The sequence below is a fragment of the Humulus lupulus genome, chromosome 3 (genome assembly GCF_963169125.1).
Source record: "Humulus lupulus chromosome 3, drHumLupu1.1, whole genome shotgun sequence".
In the NCBI taxonomy this organism is placed as follows: Eukaryota; Viridiplantae; Streptophyta; class Magnoliopsida; order Rosales; family Cannabaceae; genus Humulus; species Humulus lupulus.
The window spans coordinates 200481353-200498021 of NC_084795.1; the positions used below are offsets into that span (position 1 = coordinate 200481353).

Genomic DNA, 16669 nt, shown 5'->3' on the forward strand with positions numbered 1-16669 from the left:
AATTATTTTTGGGTGTTAAAGGTGTCATTACAGCTGAGAATTGTCTTGACAACACCAAGATTGATTTTTTTCTTCACTGTTGTGGAACAAATGTTTTTTTCAAAAATTCAGAGCAAAGGGATCAAAGCTGATACAATAAGAGAGACAATCTTGTTCTTTTTGGATTTTAAGGCATTTTCTTTTAGCTCATGATTATAGACCATAGAGACAACCTTTATTCCTTTTGCAACATTTTCCCAATGATCATTACCACCTTTCATTTTCTATGGTTAAATTGAGAATGTTAATTTTTAAGTGCCTACTTGTCCATTTTTATTAAGAGGGCAAGAAACAATTCTGCCGCTTTTTTTTTATCATAAATTGCTTTCTAGTAAAAGGCATCTGCTGTGTAACACTAATAACATGCCTATTCATTTAACTAAAGATTTCATATTCATATGTCACTCTTAATAGTAACGTGTGTTTACATACTGTTCTTTGGTGGTGCTATTACTAGAACTCTTTAAGTGGGCATGCTCTTTTGTATTTCGTGTTAGGTTTTCATTGTGTAATTAGGCGTACTTTTTTTCCCCTCCTCACATCCTTTAAATATCAAGGGATGTACATTATTATTTTTGTGATATTCATATTGATATATACTTACTGTCGTTTCTTCTTTTCAGTTGGAGATTCCAAAGAAGATATTTGATCCAAATGTGTTCAATGCGTGGATGGTTTTGTTTTTAAATGTTTTGGAGAGACCTGTCCCTGTGGATGGTCAGCCCATAGACCCTGACCTCAGGAAAACATGGGGTTGGTGGAAAGTGAAGAAATGTACTGTTCACATTTTAAACAGGCTGTTCACCAGGTAATGTTTTGGGTCTGGTACAAATTGAAAATATGGACCAGCCTCGAATCAGCAGGCTTATTTATTGGCAACCCATTTTTACATAAAACTACCTGTTCAGGTTTGGAGATTTGAAATGGCATAATCCAGAGAATAGAGCTTTCGCTCAAATGTTCCAGAAAACTTACGCAGGGAAGATTTTGGAGTGTCATTTAAGTCTGTTGGGGGTGGTCCGTGTTGGTGGTTATTTACCTGACAGAGTTACCAACCTTATTCTTCAATATTTAAGCAACAGGTGATGTAACTTTTTCTTAAGTAGATTAAATTCTTTATGTTTATTTTATTTGAATTGTTTATGGATTCGTGATGTCTTTTGGATATGCTTCATATATTGGAACTGGAAGAGAGAAGGACATTGGGTCATTTCGAAAAGTTTCATTATTCTGTCAATCTTATTCTGTCTTCTTTCATTGTCACTATTTCGATCACTGCATGCTCAGGAGTGATTTCTTATTTATTTTTTTGTTTAAGTAAAAGAAATGACTGTATTTAGGATAACACTTTTATTTGTACCACAAAAAGCTGAAAAAGTAAATAAATTTTCTCTAGGCACTTCTAGCATCTTTTTGTGGTTTCTTGAATGTGTCTAAAATTACTATGCAGTGTTGTGGTGATAGTTTGTAGATTTGTAAGCTAGAAATATTATGTGTTGTAAAAAAATTGTCTGCACAAAAATAGTCCCCTCTAAACAATGTTTTTATTCCACAAACATGCAGTATTTCGAAGCTAAGTATGTATAATCTTCTGCAACCTCGACTTGAGGTTATTCTCTTTGAGATAGTATTCCCTCTTATGTGCTTCAATGACAATGATCAGAAGCTTTGGGATGAGGACCCTCATGAGTATGTTAGAAAAGGCTATGGTAAGTGTTATGAATCTTTTATTCTTTAAAGCTTTGATCGAGCTTATTGTTTCTCATCAATATATACATATATATGTATATTTTATTGTTGTTATCTTGCTTCCCTGCAGATATCATTGAAGACTTGTATAGTCCAAGGATTGCTTCCATGGATTTTGTCAGCGAGTTAGTTAGGAAACGTGGAGAAAATCTTCCAAAGTTTATCCAGTTTATAGTTGAAATTTTTAAGAGGTACTTTTCACTTCTGTCCTTTGCCGAATTTGAAACATATGATTGATTGCTGTCATGGTTTTGATTTTTATTTCATTGAGCAGGTATGATGAAGCACCAGCGGAACACAAGCCCTATCGACAAAAAGATGGTGCCCTTCTTGCTATTGGTGCTCTCTGTGAAAAATTGCAACAAACTGAACCATACAAATCAGAACTTGAGGGTATGTTGGTGCAACACGTATTTCCTGAGTTTACCAGTCCAGTTGGCCATCTTAGGGCCAAGGTTTGTTTCTTTCAAGTTTTCTTTTGTAACCTTGTTGTCACTATTTACATAAGTAGATTCTTAAATGGAGGCAGTTTTCCTCTGGTGGCATAATGGACTCATATCTTTCCCTTTTAAATTTATTGTATGTGTCAGGCCGCTTGGGTTGCAGGATATTATGCTCATATTAATTTCTCAGACCAGAATAATTTCCGTAAAGCACTGCAGAGTGTTGTATCTGGGATGCGAGATCCAGAACTTCCTGTTCGTGTGGATTCAGTTTTTGCTTTGCGCTCTTTTGTTGAAGCTTGCAAAGGCGAGTAGCTGTCTGCTGTTCTTTTTAGTCTGTTTGCATATATATGTATTTTTTTGTTTTAACACCTGTAAGTTTTCGTGATTGTTGAATATGCAGATTTTAATGAAATACGCCCAATCCTTCCCCAATTTCTTGATGGTATGTGATTGATCACTTTTACTATTATTTTTGTCAAAATCATGCAACTGACTGAATTTGCTTATTGTTGTCTCAGAGTTTTTTAAACTTATGAATGAGGTGGAGAATGAGGATCTGGTGTTTACGTTGGAGACAATAGTAGATAAGTTTGGGGAGGAGATGGCACCTTATGCCCTTAGGTTGTGCCAAAACTTGGTAATATATACATCATTCTAATTTAGATACAAGTATACTGAAGTTTAATATGTATTTTATTTTATTTAAAAAAACAGAAGAAGGCTCTTTCTTCAATTGTGATTTCTTGTTTGTAGGCTTCTGCATTTTGGAGGTGTATGAATACAGCTGAAACTGAAGAAGACGCTGATGATTCTGGTGCTTTAGCTGCTGTAGGATGATGAAGGACTATTGTTTGAATGAGACACCAATGCGATGGATAACTAGTAATGTAAGTGTATTTATTAGTATTGAACTACAATTCTATTGGATTTAATTTCTGACTTAGTTTTTATTTTGTGTTTTGTAGTGTGGTGGAAAGAATACATATACACTTTGTGAAATTAATGAAACTCGAAATGAATGGGCAGCCAAGCTTCTTGAGCGGATGAGTCATAGTTAGAGTAACTTTTGAAATCAGAATTAAAAAATATACTAATTGTAGTATTTAGTTAGTACTTACATAGTTATTCCAAGTGTATATTTTGATATTGTAATTTTAGATTTGGAACATACTGAGTTCTATTGATTTTGTCTGCCTATAGATTATGTCTGAACTATGTTGTAATTACACAAGAAATTATGAATGAATATAGTGGTTGAAAATAGAGAAATGAAAAAATTCTCATATTCTACGTGGGACGTCAGTCTCTATGAGCTTGTCGTCTTATGTATTGTAGGGGACGATGCTTGCACATAAATTGTCATCTCATGTACTGCAGGAAGATGACGCTTTAGTAGGAACTGTCGTCTTATTTATTACAATAGATGACGCTTGCACATAAATTGTCGTCTCATGTACCACAAGAGACAACGTTTGTATAGGACCCATCATCCCATGTACGACAGGAGATGACACTTTTATTTCAACTGTCGTTTTATGCTTTACATGGCATGACATTGCATGGGACGACGGTATTAGAACCGACGTATGAGAGTCCATACGACGGTTTAAGACCGTCGTCCCATGTCAATTTTGTAGTAGTGACTAAGCTCCCGTTATCTATCAGGACCCGGCACAACCTTTTATTGGCGAGCTGGAGTGTGATGACCAGAGGGTCATTGTGGGGAAACTGGACATGCGATGTGTCTTCTTCTGTGAAAGTAATGGGTTGAGTTTCAACCCTCTGTTGTTTTGGAGCTCGCGGTTCAGGTTCGTAGAGATATCCCTCCCCCGTCTTGAGCTCATTGACATATCTTTTCTGCGCATTTTCTACCTGACCCAGCGGTGTGCGTCGGGCCGGGTTCTGTTGGACATCCTCCCCATCTATCGGGGGAGGTCGGTCATCCTCCCTTGTGCATGGGGTCGTGTTCTATTGGATAGGCTGTGTAGGAGCTGCCCTCTGTCCACCCAACGCTTGGGCCAACTTTCTATTTCTTACGTACTGCCCAAAATATCCTCTCGAGATCAGACTTTTGATCTCGTCCTTCAGTTGTTTGCATTCATCGGTGGTATGAACAATGTCCCTATGGAATTTTCAGAATTTATTGGTATCCTTCTTTTACTTTTGATTTTGCATTGGGTTAGATCATCTAACTGGGACCTAATTTCGTTGGCAATAAAAATGTTTCCTTGAGTTTTTGTAAGCTCGGTATAAACTGTGTAAATGGAGAAGTATTTATCTCCTTTTTTCTTTTCCCCCTCGTCTGCTCCAATTTATTCCCTTCATTTTTCTTTCTTTTTGAAGGGTTGTCTCCTGAGGGCCACGGCGTTGAGGGGGAAGCCGAGGTCAAGGCTGAGTTGACATTCGTCGTTGTAGTTATAACAGGTTGAGGAGTTAGTTTTAATGCTGACCTCGCCTCCTCTACATTGACGAATCTCTGAGCCCTATTATTGAACTCGGTTATTGTCCTTATAGGTTTCCTTTGCATATCATCCCAAAGGGGACTTCCTGGCAATACCCTAGCTCATACTGCCATAAGATGACCACTGTCGTTGACATTACGAGTTCGTGCCACCTCTATGTTAAACCTTGCCAGGTAGCTCTTTAATGACTCTCCCGGCTGCTGTCTGACATTAATCAAGGCCAAGGCTTCGAGGCTGACACCCACCATGGCCTTGAAATATTTCTTGAATTCCTTAGCCAAGTGTTCCTAAGAAGAGATGAAATGCCTTCAGAACTTGTCGAACCAATTTTTTGCTGGTCCCATCAATGTGGTTGGAAAAAGCATGCACCTAAGCTCGTATCTGACATTGCTGGTGCACATTATTGTTTTAAACGTACTCATATGGCTGTACGGGTTTGAGGTCCCCTCAAAAGGTGCCATGTGGGGTATCTTGAATCCGTAAGGAAATGGAGTGTTTGATATGTGAAGAGGAAAAGGCTAGAGCTTCTCATCAGAGTCGTCTGCCTTGTCCTTATTTCTCTCCTCTTAAGAGGTCTGAATGCTCTTTCAAGTTGGTTAATTCTTTCTTGGACTAAATCCACCAGAGGTTGAGCTTGCACTTGGGGCAGCTGGTTATTGTTTGTGAACACTCCAGCTCCCTGCCCCAGTATAGGGTTATACTGATTCTCGTATACTGGCTATATGGGCTCTTTTCGGCTATTCAAATGTGTTCGTAAATTCGGGTTTGAAGGGTTAGCCTGCCCCCAGTTTTGATTCAAATGATCTCAAAGATCAGGGTTGTTGTTCTCATAATTCCCAGTATTCTTGGGTTCGGTGTTGTATACACTCACCGACCTACTGAGGTCCAAACTTCCAATTATTTCCATCGAACTTGCCCTTCGTTCATCAAGAGGACAACTTCACCCTGGACGATCATTCCGAGAACATTGACGAGCTATTCTACCGTCTTCTTAAGTTCAAGGCTGAGTTTCTACCGACGTTCCCGCCTTTTCACCAACAAACCCCAAGTTCAAATTTCTCCAATAAGTTTTTCTATTTACTTATTTGTTTTCCCTTATTGTTTTCTATTATCATATTGCCTCCATGATCATGTCGAATGTTAGGGTCGTGACCATCGTGTAGGGTGGTTCTAGGTAGTATGATGAATAATAGAGAACATTTTAGGGTAAATTTCCTTTTGAAAATATACTGCGACTAATGAAGCGAGCTGGACCGCTTTGAATCGACGAGCCCGGATGCCTTAAAATCATTCGGGAGAATTGTTTCCTTCTGGGAAGTTGTTTTGCTTTTAGTTCCCGACTTATGCACCTCAGACCTTAGTTGTTCCCAGAGCACTGTCCAGAGGGGACCTCTCCAAGCAGTTTAGTTGAATCCTCGTGCCTTAACAATTTTTCTTCGGTCTTTGTGTTAACTTCTTGGTTATTGCTTTTCCTGTTGCTTTCAGGTCTTTGATCATGGCTCATGGCATCACACTTTACTCAAAGGATGAGGTAAATGCAGCCCCAGTCATCTTGGAGGGGCATAAGCTTCCTACTGGAAATACGTGGGAAATGGAAGCGGAGACGAACCAGTTCTGGAACTACTGGATGCTAAATGAGTTGGAGAAATCCTTCGTAGTAGAGTCGACTTCTGAACTCTTCAACAGGCTGGCCCGGAAGGAAGAAAAGGCCCACACTGAGTGGGTGCATTCGGGGCCTGGAGCACAGGCAACATTAGTGCGGGAGCTAGTCTCCCGCTTCACGACTATTTTGCGCGATTTCTCCTGTTCATGGGGATCGCACCATTCCAAATATCATTTTATTAGTGCTCAAAAATATTATTTTATTAGTCTTAAAGTTTAAAATTAATTAAGTTTTAATTAATATTTTCATGGATTTATTGTCATATATTTTATATTTGAAAATATTAATTTTAATTTAATTTGTGTTTAATTTTCGGGAAATAAAATGTATTTTGACACAGAAAAAGAAAGAAGAAAGAAAGAATTAAAATTGAAGAAATCATGAAAAAATGACATTTTTGACAAAATTAGGCCAAAAAACCAAGCCCAGCCCAAGTCTTCAGCAAGTGCCCACGCTGCCACATGGTAGCCTGCCATTCACCCAGCCAAGCCAAGCCGAGTTTGACGAAGCCTAGCCATTCCTCCAGTAGCCGCCACGTATCCCTGGGCCTGCCACACCTGCCGCCTGACACACGCCTACCAGCTGCTGCCACCTCCTGACGCGCCAGCCTGCTGAGCAAACCCGAGCCTGCCATGCGTCCCACTGCCTAGCGACTGTTCCCCACGCCCCAACACCACGCCTGCCGAAGCCACTCACCACGTGATACGTGGCCAACGTGTCTCCTTGACTGCTGCAACTTGTCTCCCACTTGTCCCACTTTACACTAATTTTGCAACCATTTTCCCCACTATTTTGTACACGATTTTACACATTTTGGGTCCTATTTCCACTATCAATAGAGAGCCAAATGTAGGGAAAAAGGACATCAGATTGTGGAATTAAGTGTGGAGAGTATAGTTAGAGAGAAAAACATTCTTTTCCCTATTTTTCTTTCATTTCTTTTAGACTTTTTTTGAGTGAAAACAATGCCTATTTTAGGCTAAATTCTCTTGTGGAAAGGCTAGAGTGAAGTTCATGTTTCACATTATATTTTTAATATATTAATTCTTTATTTTGTTCTTCATTTCTATATCTTGATTTAATTTAGAATATTTGTTATATTATATGCTTTTTACTTCATTCTGCCATTGGTATTTTGTCACTCTAAGGTATATAATATGATAAGTTTTTAAAATTAGAAGTTAGTATAATTTAATTCATAACATATTTTATGGTGAGCTTTATTATATATATTTTCCATCTATAGTTAATGGTGTAGAATTATAGTTGAATAGAATGAATCAATTGTATTAATATATATATATATGTTTGCATGAATGAAACTTATGCATTCCATATATTCTTTCTGATTCTAATTCTTCAATTTTGTTTATTTAGTGTTTAAAAAAATATATTCTTTTTCAATGTTACATTATTTCAAAGTTTTTGATTTCTAATTTACTAATCTTTCTTTATACTTGTATTTGACCTCTCTGTGGATACGACATAGCCCGATTACTACTGCGACCGCTTAGTAGTTTATTGGGCGATATCAATTTTTGGCGCCGTTGCCGGGGAGGTAATTCTACAATTAAAGGTTTGCATAGTAAATTAATTATTTTTATTAAAAAAAAGTATTGAGAAAATTTGTGTAATTTTAGAAATTAGTAAAAACAAAACTTATTATGTCTTAGAAAAATTGGTTCTTAAATAAGGTCTGTGTTAGCGTTATCCTCCAACCTTTTCTAAGAACCTCAGGGAGTTCTAGAAAAGCACTTAGGCCTAAAGTGGTACCTTGGCAGCCTTCCCAATGGGCCTGGGAACATTTTTGTTGTATACTTATTACATTACACACTTGCACTTATAATACTTACAAAATAAAATAATAAAAATTTATGCCACGAAATAGAGACGCACTAGGGAGATTCGTGAGACAACAAGTAGAAGCTTTAGAAAACTCTCCTAGTTCGTCGTTTTCTTCCATTCGTTAAAATTCACCGAGACTTCCTGAACCACCCATGATGGCTCATCAAGATGAAGTCCAACCAAGAAATTTATAGGATTATTTACATCCTACACGTACAACCACACCTTCATGCATAATGTATCCCAACAATATGCCAAATTTCGATTTCAAACCCGGCATGATTAACCTTCTACCAACCTTCCATGGGTTGGAAAATGAGAGTCTGTACGTGCATATACGAGAGTTCGAAGAGGTGGTGGCTACATTCAAAAACCGAGCAAATATCACCAACATTGTGAGATTGAGATTTTTTCCTTTCTCTTTCAAAGACAAAGCAAAAAGCTGGTTGTATTCCTTAAGGCCTAGATATATCGGAACATGGGACGAAATGACAAAAGCATTCTTTGCCAAATTTCTCCCACCCCATAAGACTAGTAGCCTTAAGAGGAAAATCTATACCTTCATCTAGAAAGACCATGAAACTTTCCATCAAGTCTGGGAGAGGTTTAGAGATTTGATAAAATAATGCCCACATCATGGGTACGAAAGCTGGCGTCTGATCAGCTATTTCTATGATGGTCTCACAACCGGACAAAGACAACTTGTACAAATGATGTGCAATGGAGAATTCCTTCAAAAAGATCGCGATGAAGCTTTCGAGTACCTCGACAATCTCGCTGAAAAGTCCTACACATGGAAGGGATCGGGTCCTATGGACAAGCCAGGAGCAACTGGAATCTACCAATTGAGGGAAGATGACAACGTCGAAAGCCATATTGAATCATTGAGACAAAAATTCGAGGCTTTCAAATCTCAAGAAGGTAGAGGAATCCACATGGCTGCAAAGGTAGAGACACGAGATCCATACTTCATTTGTGGAGGGGCGGAACATCAACTGCAAGAGTGCCCAACTCTTGGTGAGTTAAGAAGAGGAAATGAGGAACAATGCAATGCTTTAGGGGATTACAAGAAGCCTTATAACCCTTTCTCAAACACTTACGATCCCAATTGGCGCAACAATCCAAATTTCAATTGGAAGGATTCAAACCAAGCATTTGGGAGCCAATGGAGGCCTGAGCCGCAACAACCGCCAAAAGCATACATTGCTCCTCAAAATAACATGCAATCAAGTAATTCACTTAAGAATACTTTACAAATTCTTGTGCAAACACAAATAGCCTCAACTCAAGAGCTCAAATCTTGTTTCACACAAATGGTAGAGGAAATGAAAGACATAAAATTCCAAATGACAAAGCTAATTACTACTTTGGCAATTCAAGAGCATGGTAGACTTCCCGCTCAACCTCTAATACATAAAAAAGGACAACACATGGCACAAACCTCCTCCTCTCCATATACAAATTTCAAAGAGGTTAATGCCATCTCTACTCGAAGTGGTCAAAGTACGGTTTCACCGTTAACTAAGACAACGAGTACGTCAATGCCTGCTCCAGATGATGATATGCCAATAAGCATTCCAGTAAAGGCACCATTTCCTCAAGCTTTGAAATCCACTAGAAAGGTACTAAAAAATCAAGGTGAAATCCTAGACCTTTTAACACAAGAAGAGATCAATTTTCCATTGTTGCATGTGATCAAACAAGTACCGGCTTATGCCAAGGTTATCAAGGATTTGTGCACCATTAAAAGAAAGCACCATGTCAAGAAAATTGCATTCTTGGCAGAACAAGCTAGCACGGAAATTGACTGCAAGACCTTGCCTAAGTACAAAGATCCTGGCTGTCCCATCATCTCATGCCAAATTGGGGAACAAGAATTTGGTCGAGCCCTTCTAGACTTAGGAGCAAGTGTAAATATCATGCCATATTCAATATACTTGCAATTAGGTCTAGGAGAACTCAAGCCCACATCTGTGGTGCTACAACTGGCCGATCGATCAGTCAAGAAACCTCGGGGAATAGTAGAAGATGTTCTAATTCAAATTGAAAAATTCTATTACCCTGTTGATTTTCTCATCTTGGACACTTAATTTGAAGTGAGTATAGAGTCCAAAATTTCCATCATTCTCGGTAGACCTTTCCTCACAACAGCAAATGCAGTCATTAACTGTAGGATTTGTCTCATGAAAATCTATTTCGGGGACATGACTCTAGAAGTGAATTATTTCCACATCGGCAAACAACCACCTAATAACTATGAGTGTTTCCAATCATATCTAATCGATACACTTATTTTGGAAGACGTCGAAGAGAAATACACATCTAATCATTTTAATCACCTCTTCCAAATTTCAGAAAGTTTTGAGCCTGATGAGTCTAAAATAAACCTTGAAATCTTCAAACACTCACAGGCTAGAAGAACCATGTTTTGGAATCCAATATTTGAGGAACTCCCTTAAGATCGAGAAACACCAAAACCCTCCATTGAAAAAGCTCCTCAACCAAAGTTGGCCCAACTCCCCGAGGGTCTTAAACCATGTTTTCCTGGGAGCTGACAACACTTTTCCTGTCATTATATCCTCCAAGATCAATGCCACACAAGAGCGCCAACTCATCAATGTGTTGCAAGAACAAATAGATGCATTAGGATGGACGATAGCTGACATCAAAGGTATTAGTCCTTTAATTTTCTCCCATCACATTCAATTGGAAGATGGGGCTATACCACGTTGTGATCCTCAAAGAAGATTGAACCCAACGATGAAGGAAGTAGTTAAGACTGAAGTCTTGAAACTTCTTGATTCTGGAATAATCTATCCTATTGCTGACAGAAAATGGGTTAGCCCAACTTAGGTTGTTCCCAAGAAATCAGGGGTAACAGTGGTACAAAATGAAAATGGGAACTTGTTCCTACCAAGGTCACAACTGGCTGGCGCATGTGCATTGATTATAGAAAATTAAATGCAGCCAACAGTAAAGACTATTTTCCACTTCCATTCATCGATCAAATATTGGAACGTGTGGCGGGTCATCCTTTCTATAGTTTTCTCGATGGTTATTTAGGGTATTACCAATCGACATTGCCTTAGAAGATCAAGATAAGACCACATTCACTTGTCCTTTTGGTACTTTTGCCTTTTGACGTATGCCATTTGGCCTGTGCAATGCTCCAGCCACTTTCCAGCGATGCATGATGAGCATATTTAGTGATATGATTGAGAAATGTATGGAAGTATTCATGGATGATTTGATAGTCTTCGGAGATTCCTTTGAATCAAGCCTTCTCAATTTAGAATCTATGCTTAAACGTTGCAAAGAGAAAGGCTTGGTACTCAACTGGGAAAAGTGTCATTTCATGGTGCCATCAAGCATAGTCTTGGGGCATGTCGTGTCGGAATGAGGAATTGAGGTTGATCAATCAAAGATTGAACTCATATCAAAGCTGCCCACCCCCAAGACTGTTAAAGACATTCGATCTTTTCTTGGGCATGCAGGATTCTATAGGAGGTTCATACAAAATTTCTCGATAATTGCTCGCCCTTTGTCAAACCTCCTAGCAAAAGATGTTATGTTCAGTTGGACACCTGAGTGTGAGGAATCTTTCCAAATGCTCGTTGCAAAACTCACTTCTGCCCCTATCATTCAGCCACCAGATTTGAACTTACCGTTCGAAGTCATGTGTGATGCTAGCAATTATGCTATAGGGGCCGTCTTAGGTCAAAGAAGGGAAGGGAAGCCCTTCGTCGTCTATTATGCAAGTAGAACTCTTAACATTGCTCAGATGAACTATTCTACTATTGAAAAAGAGTTACTTGGTGTAGTATTCGCACTTGACAAGTTTCGTTCCTACCTGATTGGTTTACCTATCACAGTATTTATGGACCATTCCACCTTAAAACACCTCCTTTCCAAAAAGGATGCTAAGGCACGTTTAATTAGGTGGATCCTTCTGCTACAGGAGTTTGATTTGACCATAAAGGACAAGAAAGGAGTTGAAAATGTGGTAGCGGACCACTTATCTCGTCTTGAATTTTTTGATTCTGCTGATGGCCCAGCCATTCGAGATGACTTCCTTGATGAACATCTGTTCGTAGTCACTAAGTTGCCATGGTACACTCATATTTTTAATTACTTAGTGACTGGAGAACTTCCAACTGCATCGAGTGCACAAGATAAACGTAAATTTTCGGTCGAGGTTCGTAACTTCTATTGCGATAATCCAAATCTTTTCAAGTATTGTCCTGACCAAATTATGAGATGTTGCATTCCAGATGATGAAATTTTTAGTGTCCTGAACTTTTGTCATAATGAAGCTTGTGGTGGTCATTTTTCTATGAAAAAGACTGCTGCAAAAATATTATAGTGTGGTCTTTATTGGCCCACTTTGTTCAAATACACTAATAATTTCTGTCGATCATGTGAAAGGTGTCAGAAATTAGGTGCTTAGTAGACGACATATGATGCCATTAAACCCAATTCTTGTAATAGAAATATTCGATTGTTGGGGGATAGACTTTATGGGACCATTTCCACCTTCTTCTGGCTACCTTTACATTCTCCTCGCCATAGACTATGTCTCAAAATGGGTGGAAGCTGTGCCTTGTCGAAATAATGATAACACAACTATTGTGAAATTCTTAAAGGAAAATGTGTTATCTAGGTTTGGCATACCACGAGCTATCATAAGTGATCAAGGCACCCATTTTTGCAACTATTCTTTTGAGACCTTAATGCAAAAGTATGGTGTAATTCATAAGGTTGCATTGCCTTATCACCCACAAACAAATGGTCAAGCTGAGTTAGCCAACTGATAAATTAAGCAAATTTTAGAAAAGACGGTTAATCATGACCGCAAAGATTTGTTCTCTCGACTTCTCGATGCTCTCTGGGCATACCGCACTGCTGACAAAACTTAGCTTGGTATGTCTCCTTATAGGCTAGTCTATGGAATAGTCTGCCACCTTCCTGTTGAGCTGGAACACAAAGCTTATTGGGCAGTTAAAAGCCTGAATTTTGATCTCAAGGCTGTAGGATTCAATCATAAGCTTCAATTTTTAGAAATAGAGGAGTTAAGGAACGATGCTTATGACAATTCTAGGATCTACAAGGCTAAAATGAAAGTGGCCCATGACAGGCAGATCCTAAGAAAAGAATTTGAGCCAAACCAACGAGTGCATCTTTATGACTCTCATTTGCATATCCACCCTGGCAAGATGAGATCAAGGTGGACTGGCCCATATGTTGTGAAAATCGTCTTTCCCAACAGTGTTGTTGAAGTCATAGACCCAACTGATGGGAGAGAATTCAAAGTAAATGGCCAACGACTGAAACACTACATAGAGAGGGTGTCCCAGCCTGAAGAAGTCACTCTCGTGGAACCAATTTACCAAGTCTGAGTAGTGTTCCAAATTGTTTGTACATAGGTTTGTTTTCTGTTTATTTCCCTTTTGTCATTTTATTTTATTTGTTATCATTTTGTGTTTTCAGTTTTTCATGTTTTAGAGAATGAATATTCACTCTATCACTTAACGCTCGCTATCCAGGTGTTCTCTTTCCTTTCTCCTTTACATTTATTATATTTTGAGACATTGAGGACACTGTCAGGTTTTGGTTGGGGGTGGTGAGCATATTCATGCACGTTCATATTGATTTTTGTCATATTAATATTTTCACGGTTAAATTTTTTAAAAAATTACTTATTTATTCTTGCAAAATGTTACTTTTGAGTCAATTTTTGTTATCTGTATTACTAGGAGTTTCTCTAGAGTTACCTAATGCACATGCCAAACATTGTGGTAAGATGGTTGTTAGCACATATTTTCTTAGAAATTTTCCATGTTTAAGAATTCATTCTTTTCTATGAGAGGTGAGACTTGAGAAAACAACTTTAAATTTTTTATTGATTCTTAGAAATGGTTATAATAATTTGGACAAGGTATTGTGGTATGAATGGATGATGTTTTAGGGATAATATTTTCTATAGAAAATTATTATTAGAGAGCCTTTTATTATGTTCTTCATGAAAAAAAAAGACAAAGAAGAAAAAAAATAGAAAAAAGAAAAAAAAAACACAAGAGCAATAGTTTTATCATTTTCAATTATGTTGTCTCTTGTGTCCAAAAAAGAATGTGTGTTTATTAATTTCATGTTTTATTTTATGGCTCTTAGAATAAATGTAAATATTGTCTCTTTGACTTAGAATTCCCAAAAAACTAGTTTTGTGGTACTCTTTATGGTGGTTGTCCAAATAGTTTATTTCCTATCTCCGTTTCAATGATTATTAAAAAGTTTGTCCTAAATATATATCCATTTGATGAGTACTTACTTCTTTATTTCCAACTCCATGAGCGAAACCCTTAACTTTAAGTATTTTTAATTACATGAGAGGTTAATGGAGTTGAGAATTTTACTTGGCATAATTTCGAAGGCTTTATGTGCTATGGTTTGCGGTAAGAAGGTTCAAGTTTGGTGCACACACTCACAACTCTAGATTTATTCAAAGTAATTTTGATAACTCTTGTTGAATTGTTACTAACATTTTGTGTTAATACTTAAGATTTTTTATAATTTTTGACCGAAAATATATCATGTTGACATTTATTATTTCGCTTGAATTGCTAGAGACTAATAAGCTGGTTGGGGGTTGTGATTAGTGCTCAAAAATATCATTTTATTAGTCTTAAAGTTTAAAATTAATATTTTCATGGATTTATTGTCATATATTATATATTTGAAAATATTAATTTTAATTTAATTTGTGTTTAATTTTCAGGAAATAAAATGTATTTTGACACAAAGAAAAAGAAAGTAGAAAGAAGAAAGAAAAATTAAAATTGAAGAAATCATGAAAAAAGGCATTTTTGACAAAATCAGGCCCAAAAATCGAGCCCAGTCCAAGTCTTTAGCAAGTGCCCACGATGCCACATGGCAGCCTGCCATTCGCCCAACCAAGCCAAGCCGAGTCTGACGGAGCCGAGCCATTCCTCCAGCAGTCGCCATGTGTCCTTGTGCCTGCCACACTTGCCGCCTGACGCGCGCCTGCCAGCTGTTGCCACCTCCTGACACACCAGCCTGCCGAGCCAACCCAAGCCTACCATGCATCCCACTGCCTGGCGGCTGTCCCCCACGCCCCAACACCACACTTGTTGAAGCTACTCACCGCGTGACACGTGGCCAACATGTCTCTTTGACTGCTGCAACTTGTCTCCCACTTGTCCCACTTTACACCAATTTTGCAGCCATTTTCCCCACTATTTTGTACACAATTTTACTCATTTTGGGTCCTATTTCCACTATAACTAGAGAGCCAAATGTAGGGAAAAGGACATCAGATTGTGGAATTAAGTGTGGAGAGTATAGTTAGAAAGAAAAACATTCTTTTTCCTATTTTTCTTTCATTTCTCTTACACTTTTCTTGAGTGAAAACAATGCCTATTTTAGGCTAAATTCTCTTGTGGAAAGGCTAGAGTGAAGTTCATGTTTCACATTATATTTTTACCATATTGATTCTTTATTTTGTTCCTCATTTCTATATCTTTGTTACAATTAAATTTATTTTCTTCTAATTTTATTCTAAATTTATTAGTGTCTTTTACATAAGTCTAGTCATGCTCTTCTTATGTAATTTAGGCTCTTGATTTAATTTAGGATATTTGTTATATTATATGCCTTTTACTACATTCTACCATTGGTATTTTGTCGCTCTAAGGTATATAATATGATAGGTATTTAAAATTAGAAGTTAGTATAATTTAATTCAGAACATATTTTAAGGTGAGCTTTATTATATATATTTTCCAACTATAATTAATGGTGTATGTAACGACCCAAAATCGCTAATAAGGCTTAAGAGCCTTGATTAGTGTGCCTGGAGGGCATAATGGGATTTATGTGTGATTTTCATGAGTAAATGCGTGATTATGATTTAAAGCATGTTATATGACTAATTGAACATTCGAGATGCATGACTATGTGGTTAGTATGCATGTTAGGTGAAATAAATATGCATGTGGACCCCGTTTGCATGATAGGGGTAAATTGGTCATTTTAGCTCGCTGAGGGCATATATGTGATAATTGTATTATGTGAATTGTACCACGTGAGTGTGGTGTTATTATTGTGATGCACGTGCCGAGACGGTCCTAGAAGAGCTAGTTTACTCAAAAGTCACAACAGGATTTTATACCCGGCTCGGGAGGAGCCTAGGGGTACCTTGGGAATTGTTATGGTTAAATTGAGACTTAGCGGGTAATGGTTATTGGTGATTGAGTAACCTGGGTAACCATTAGTTACTGCTGTGGGTAACAAGTTTAGTTGGAAAATGGTAGAATTGAAATATAAGTGAAAAGACTAGAGTGCCCTTGATGGCTTACTTAGGAAAGAATTATTTGGAGGGGTAACATGGTCATTTGGCAGAGGGTTTAGACAATTTTCAGCTGGGATTATAGGGTACACGGTTTAGGCAT

The 16669-nt window shown here is 37.8% G+C and overlaps 1 protein-coding gene and 1 non-coding gene across 5 annotated transcripts; one reads left to right on the forward strand and one right to left on the reverse strand.

The window, feature by feature from the left end:
• The first annotated feature begins 461 nt into the window (after window positions 1-461).
• On the forward strand, window positions 462-3531 carry LOC133823356 (importin beta-like SAD2). Of its 4 annotated transcripts, XR_009888264.1 has the most exons (10): window positions 714-847; window positions 1019-1121; window positions 1603-1748; window positions 1859-1979; window positions 2063-2243; window positions 2379-2538; window positions 2635-2676; window positions 2753-2871; window positions 2988-3121; window positions 3200-3531. XR_009888264.1 is itself a non-coding variant. In XM_062256041.1 (9 exons), the coding sequence occupies exons 1-9, from the start codon at window positions 711-713 to the stop codon at window positions 3069-3071; spliced, it is 1164 nt and encodes a 387-aa protein (XP_062112025.1). In that variant the 5' UTR covers window positions 501-710; the 3' UTR covers window positions 3072-3531. The 4 variants fall into 4 exon arrangements, 1 of the variants encoding a protein (XP_062112025.1); XR_009888263.1 differs by lacking the exon at window positions 1019-1121 and having other exon boundaries at window positions 462-847; XM_062256041.1 differs by having other exon boundaries at window positions 501-847; window positions 948-1121; window positions 2988-3531.
• Window positions 3532-8740: 5209 nt separating this feature from the next.
• On the reverse strand, window positions 8741-8847 carry LOC133827855 (small nucleolar RNA R71). The gene has a single exon (XR_009890505.1). It is a non-coding gene; the product is annotated as a small nucleolar RNA R71 (small nucleolar RNA).
• Between the last annotated feature and the right edge of the window lie 7822 nt (window positions 8848-16669).

Excerpts from the sequence above, each read along its gene's own strand:
- LOC133823356 (XM_062256041.1), top strand. The coding sequence starts at position 711 with ATGGTTTTGTTTTTAAATGTTTTGGAGAGACCTGTCCCTGTGGATGGT. Across the intron at positions 1,122-1,602 it reads CTTCAATATTTAAGCAACAG|TATTTCGAAGCTAAGTATGT; the intron begins GTGATGTAACTT and ends ACAAACATGCAG. Across the intron at positions 2,677-2,752 it reads CCTTCCCCAATTTCTTGATG|AGTTTTTTAAACTTATGAAT; the intron begins GTATGTGATTGA and ends TTGTTGTCTCAG.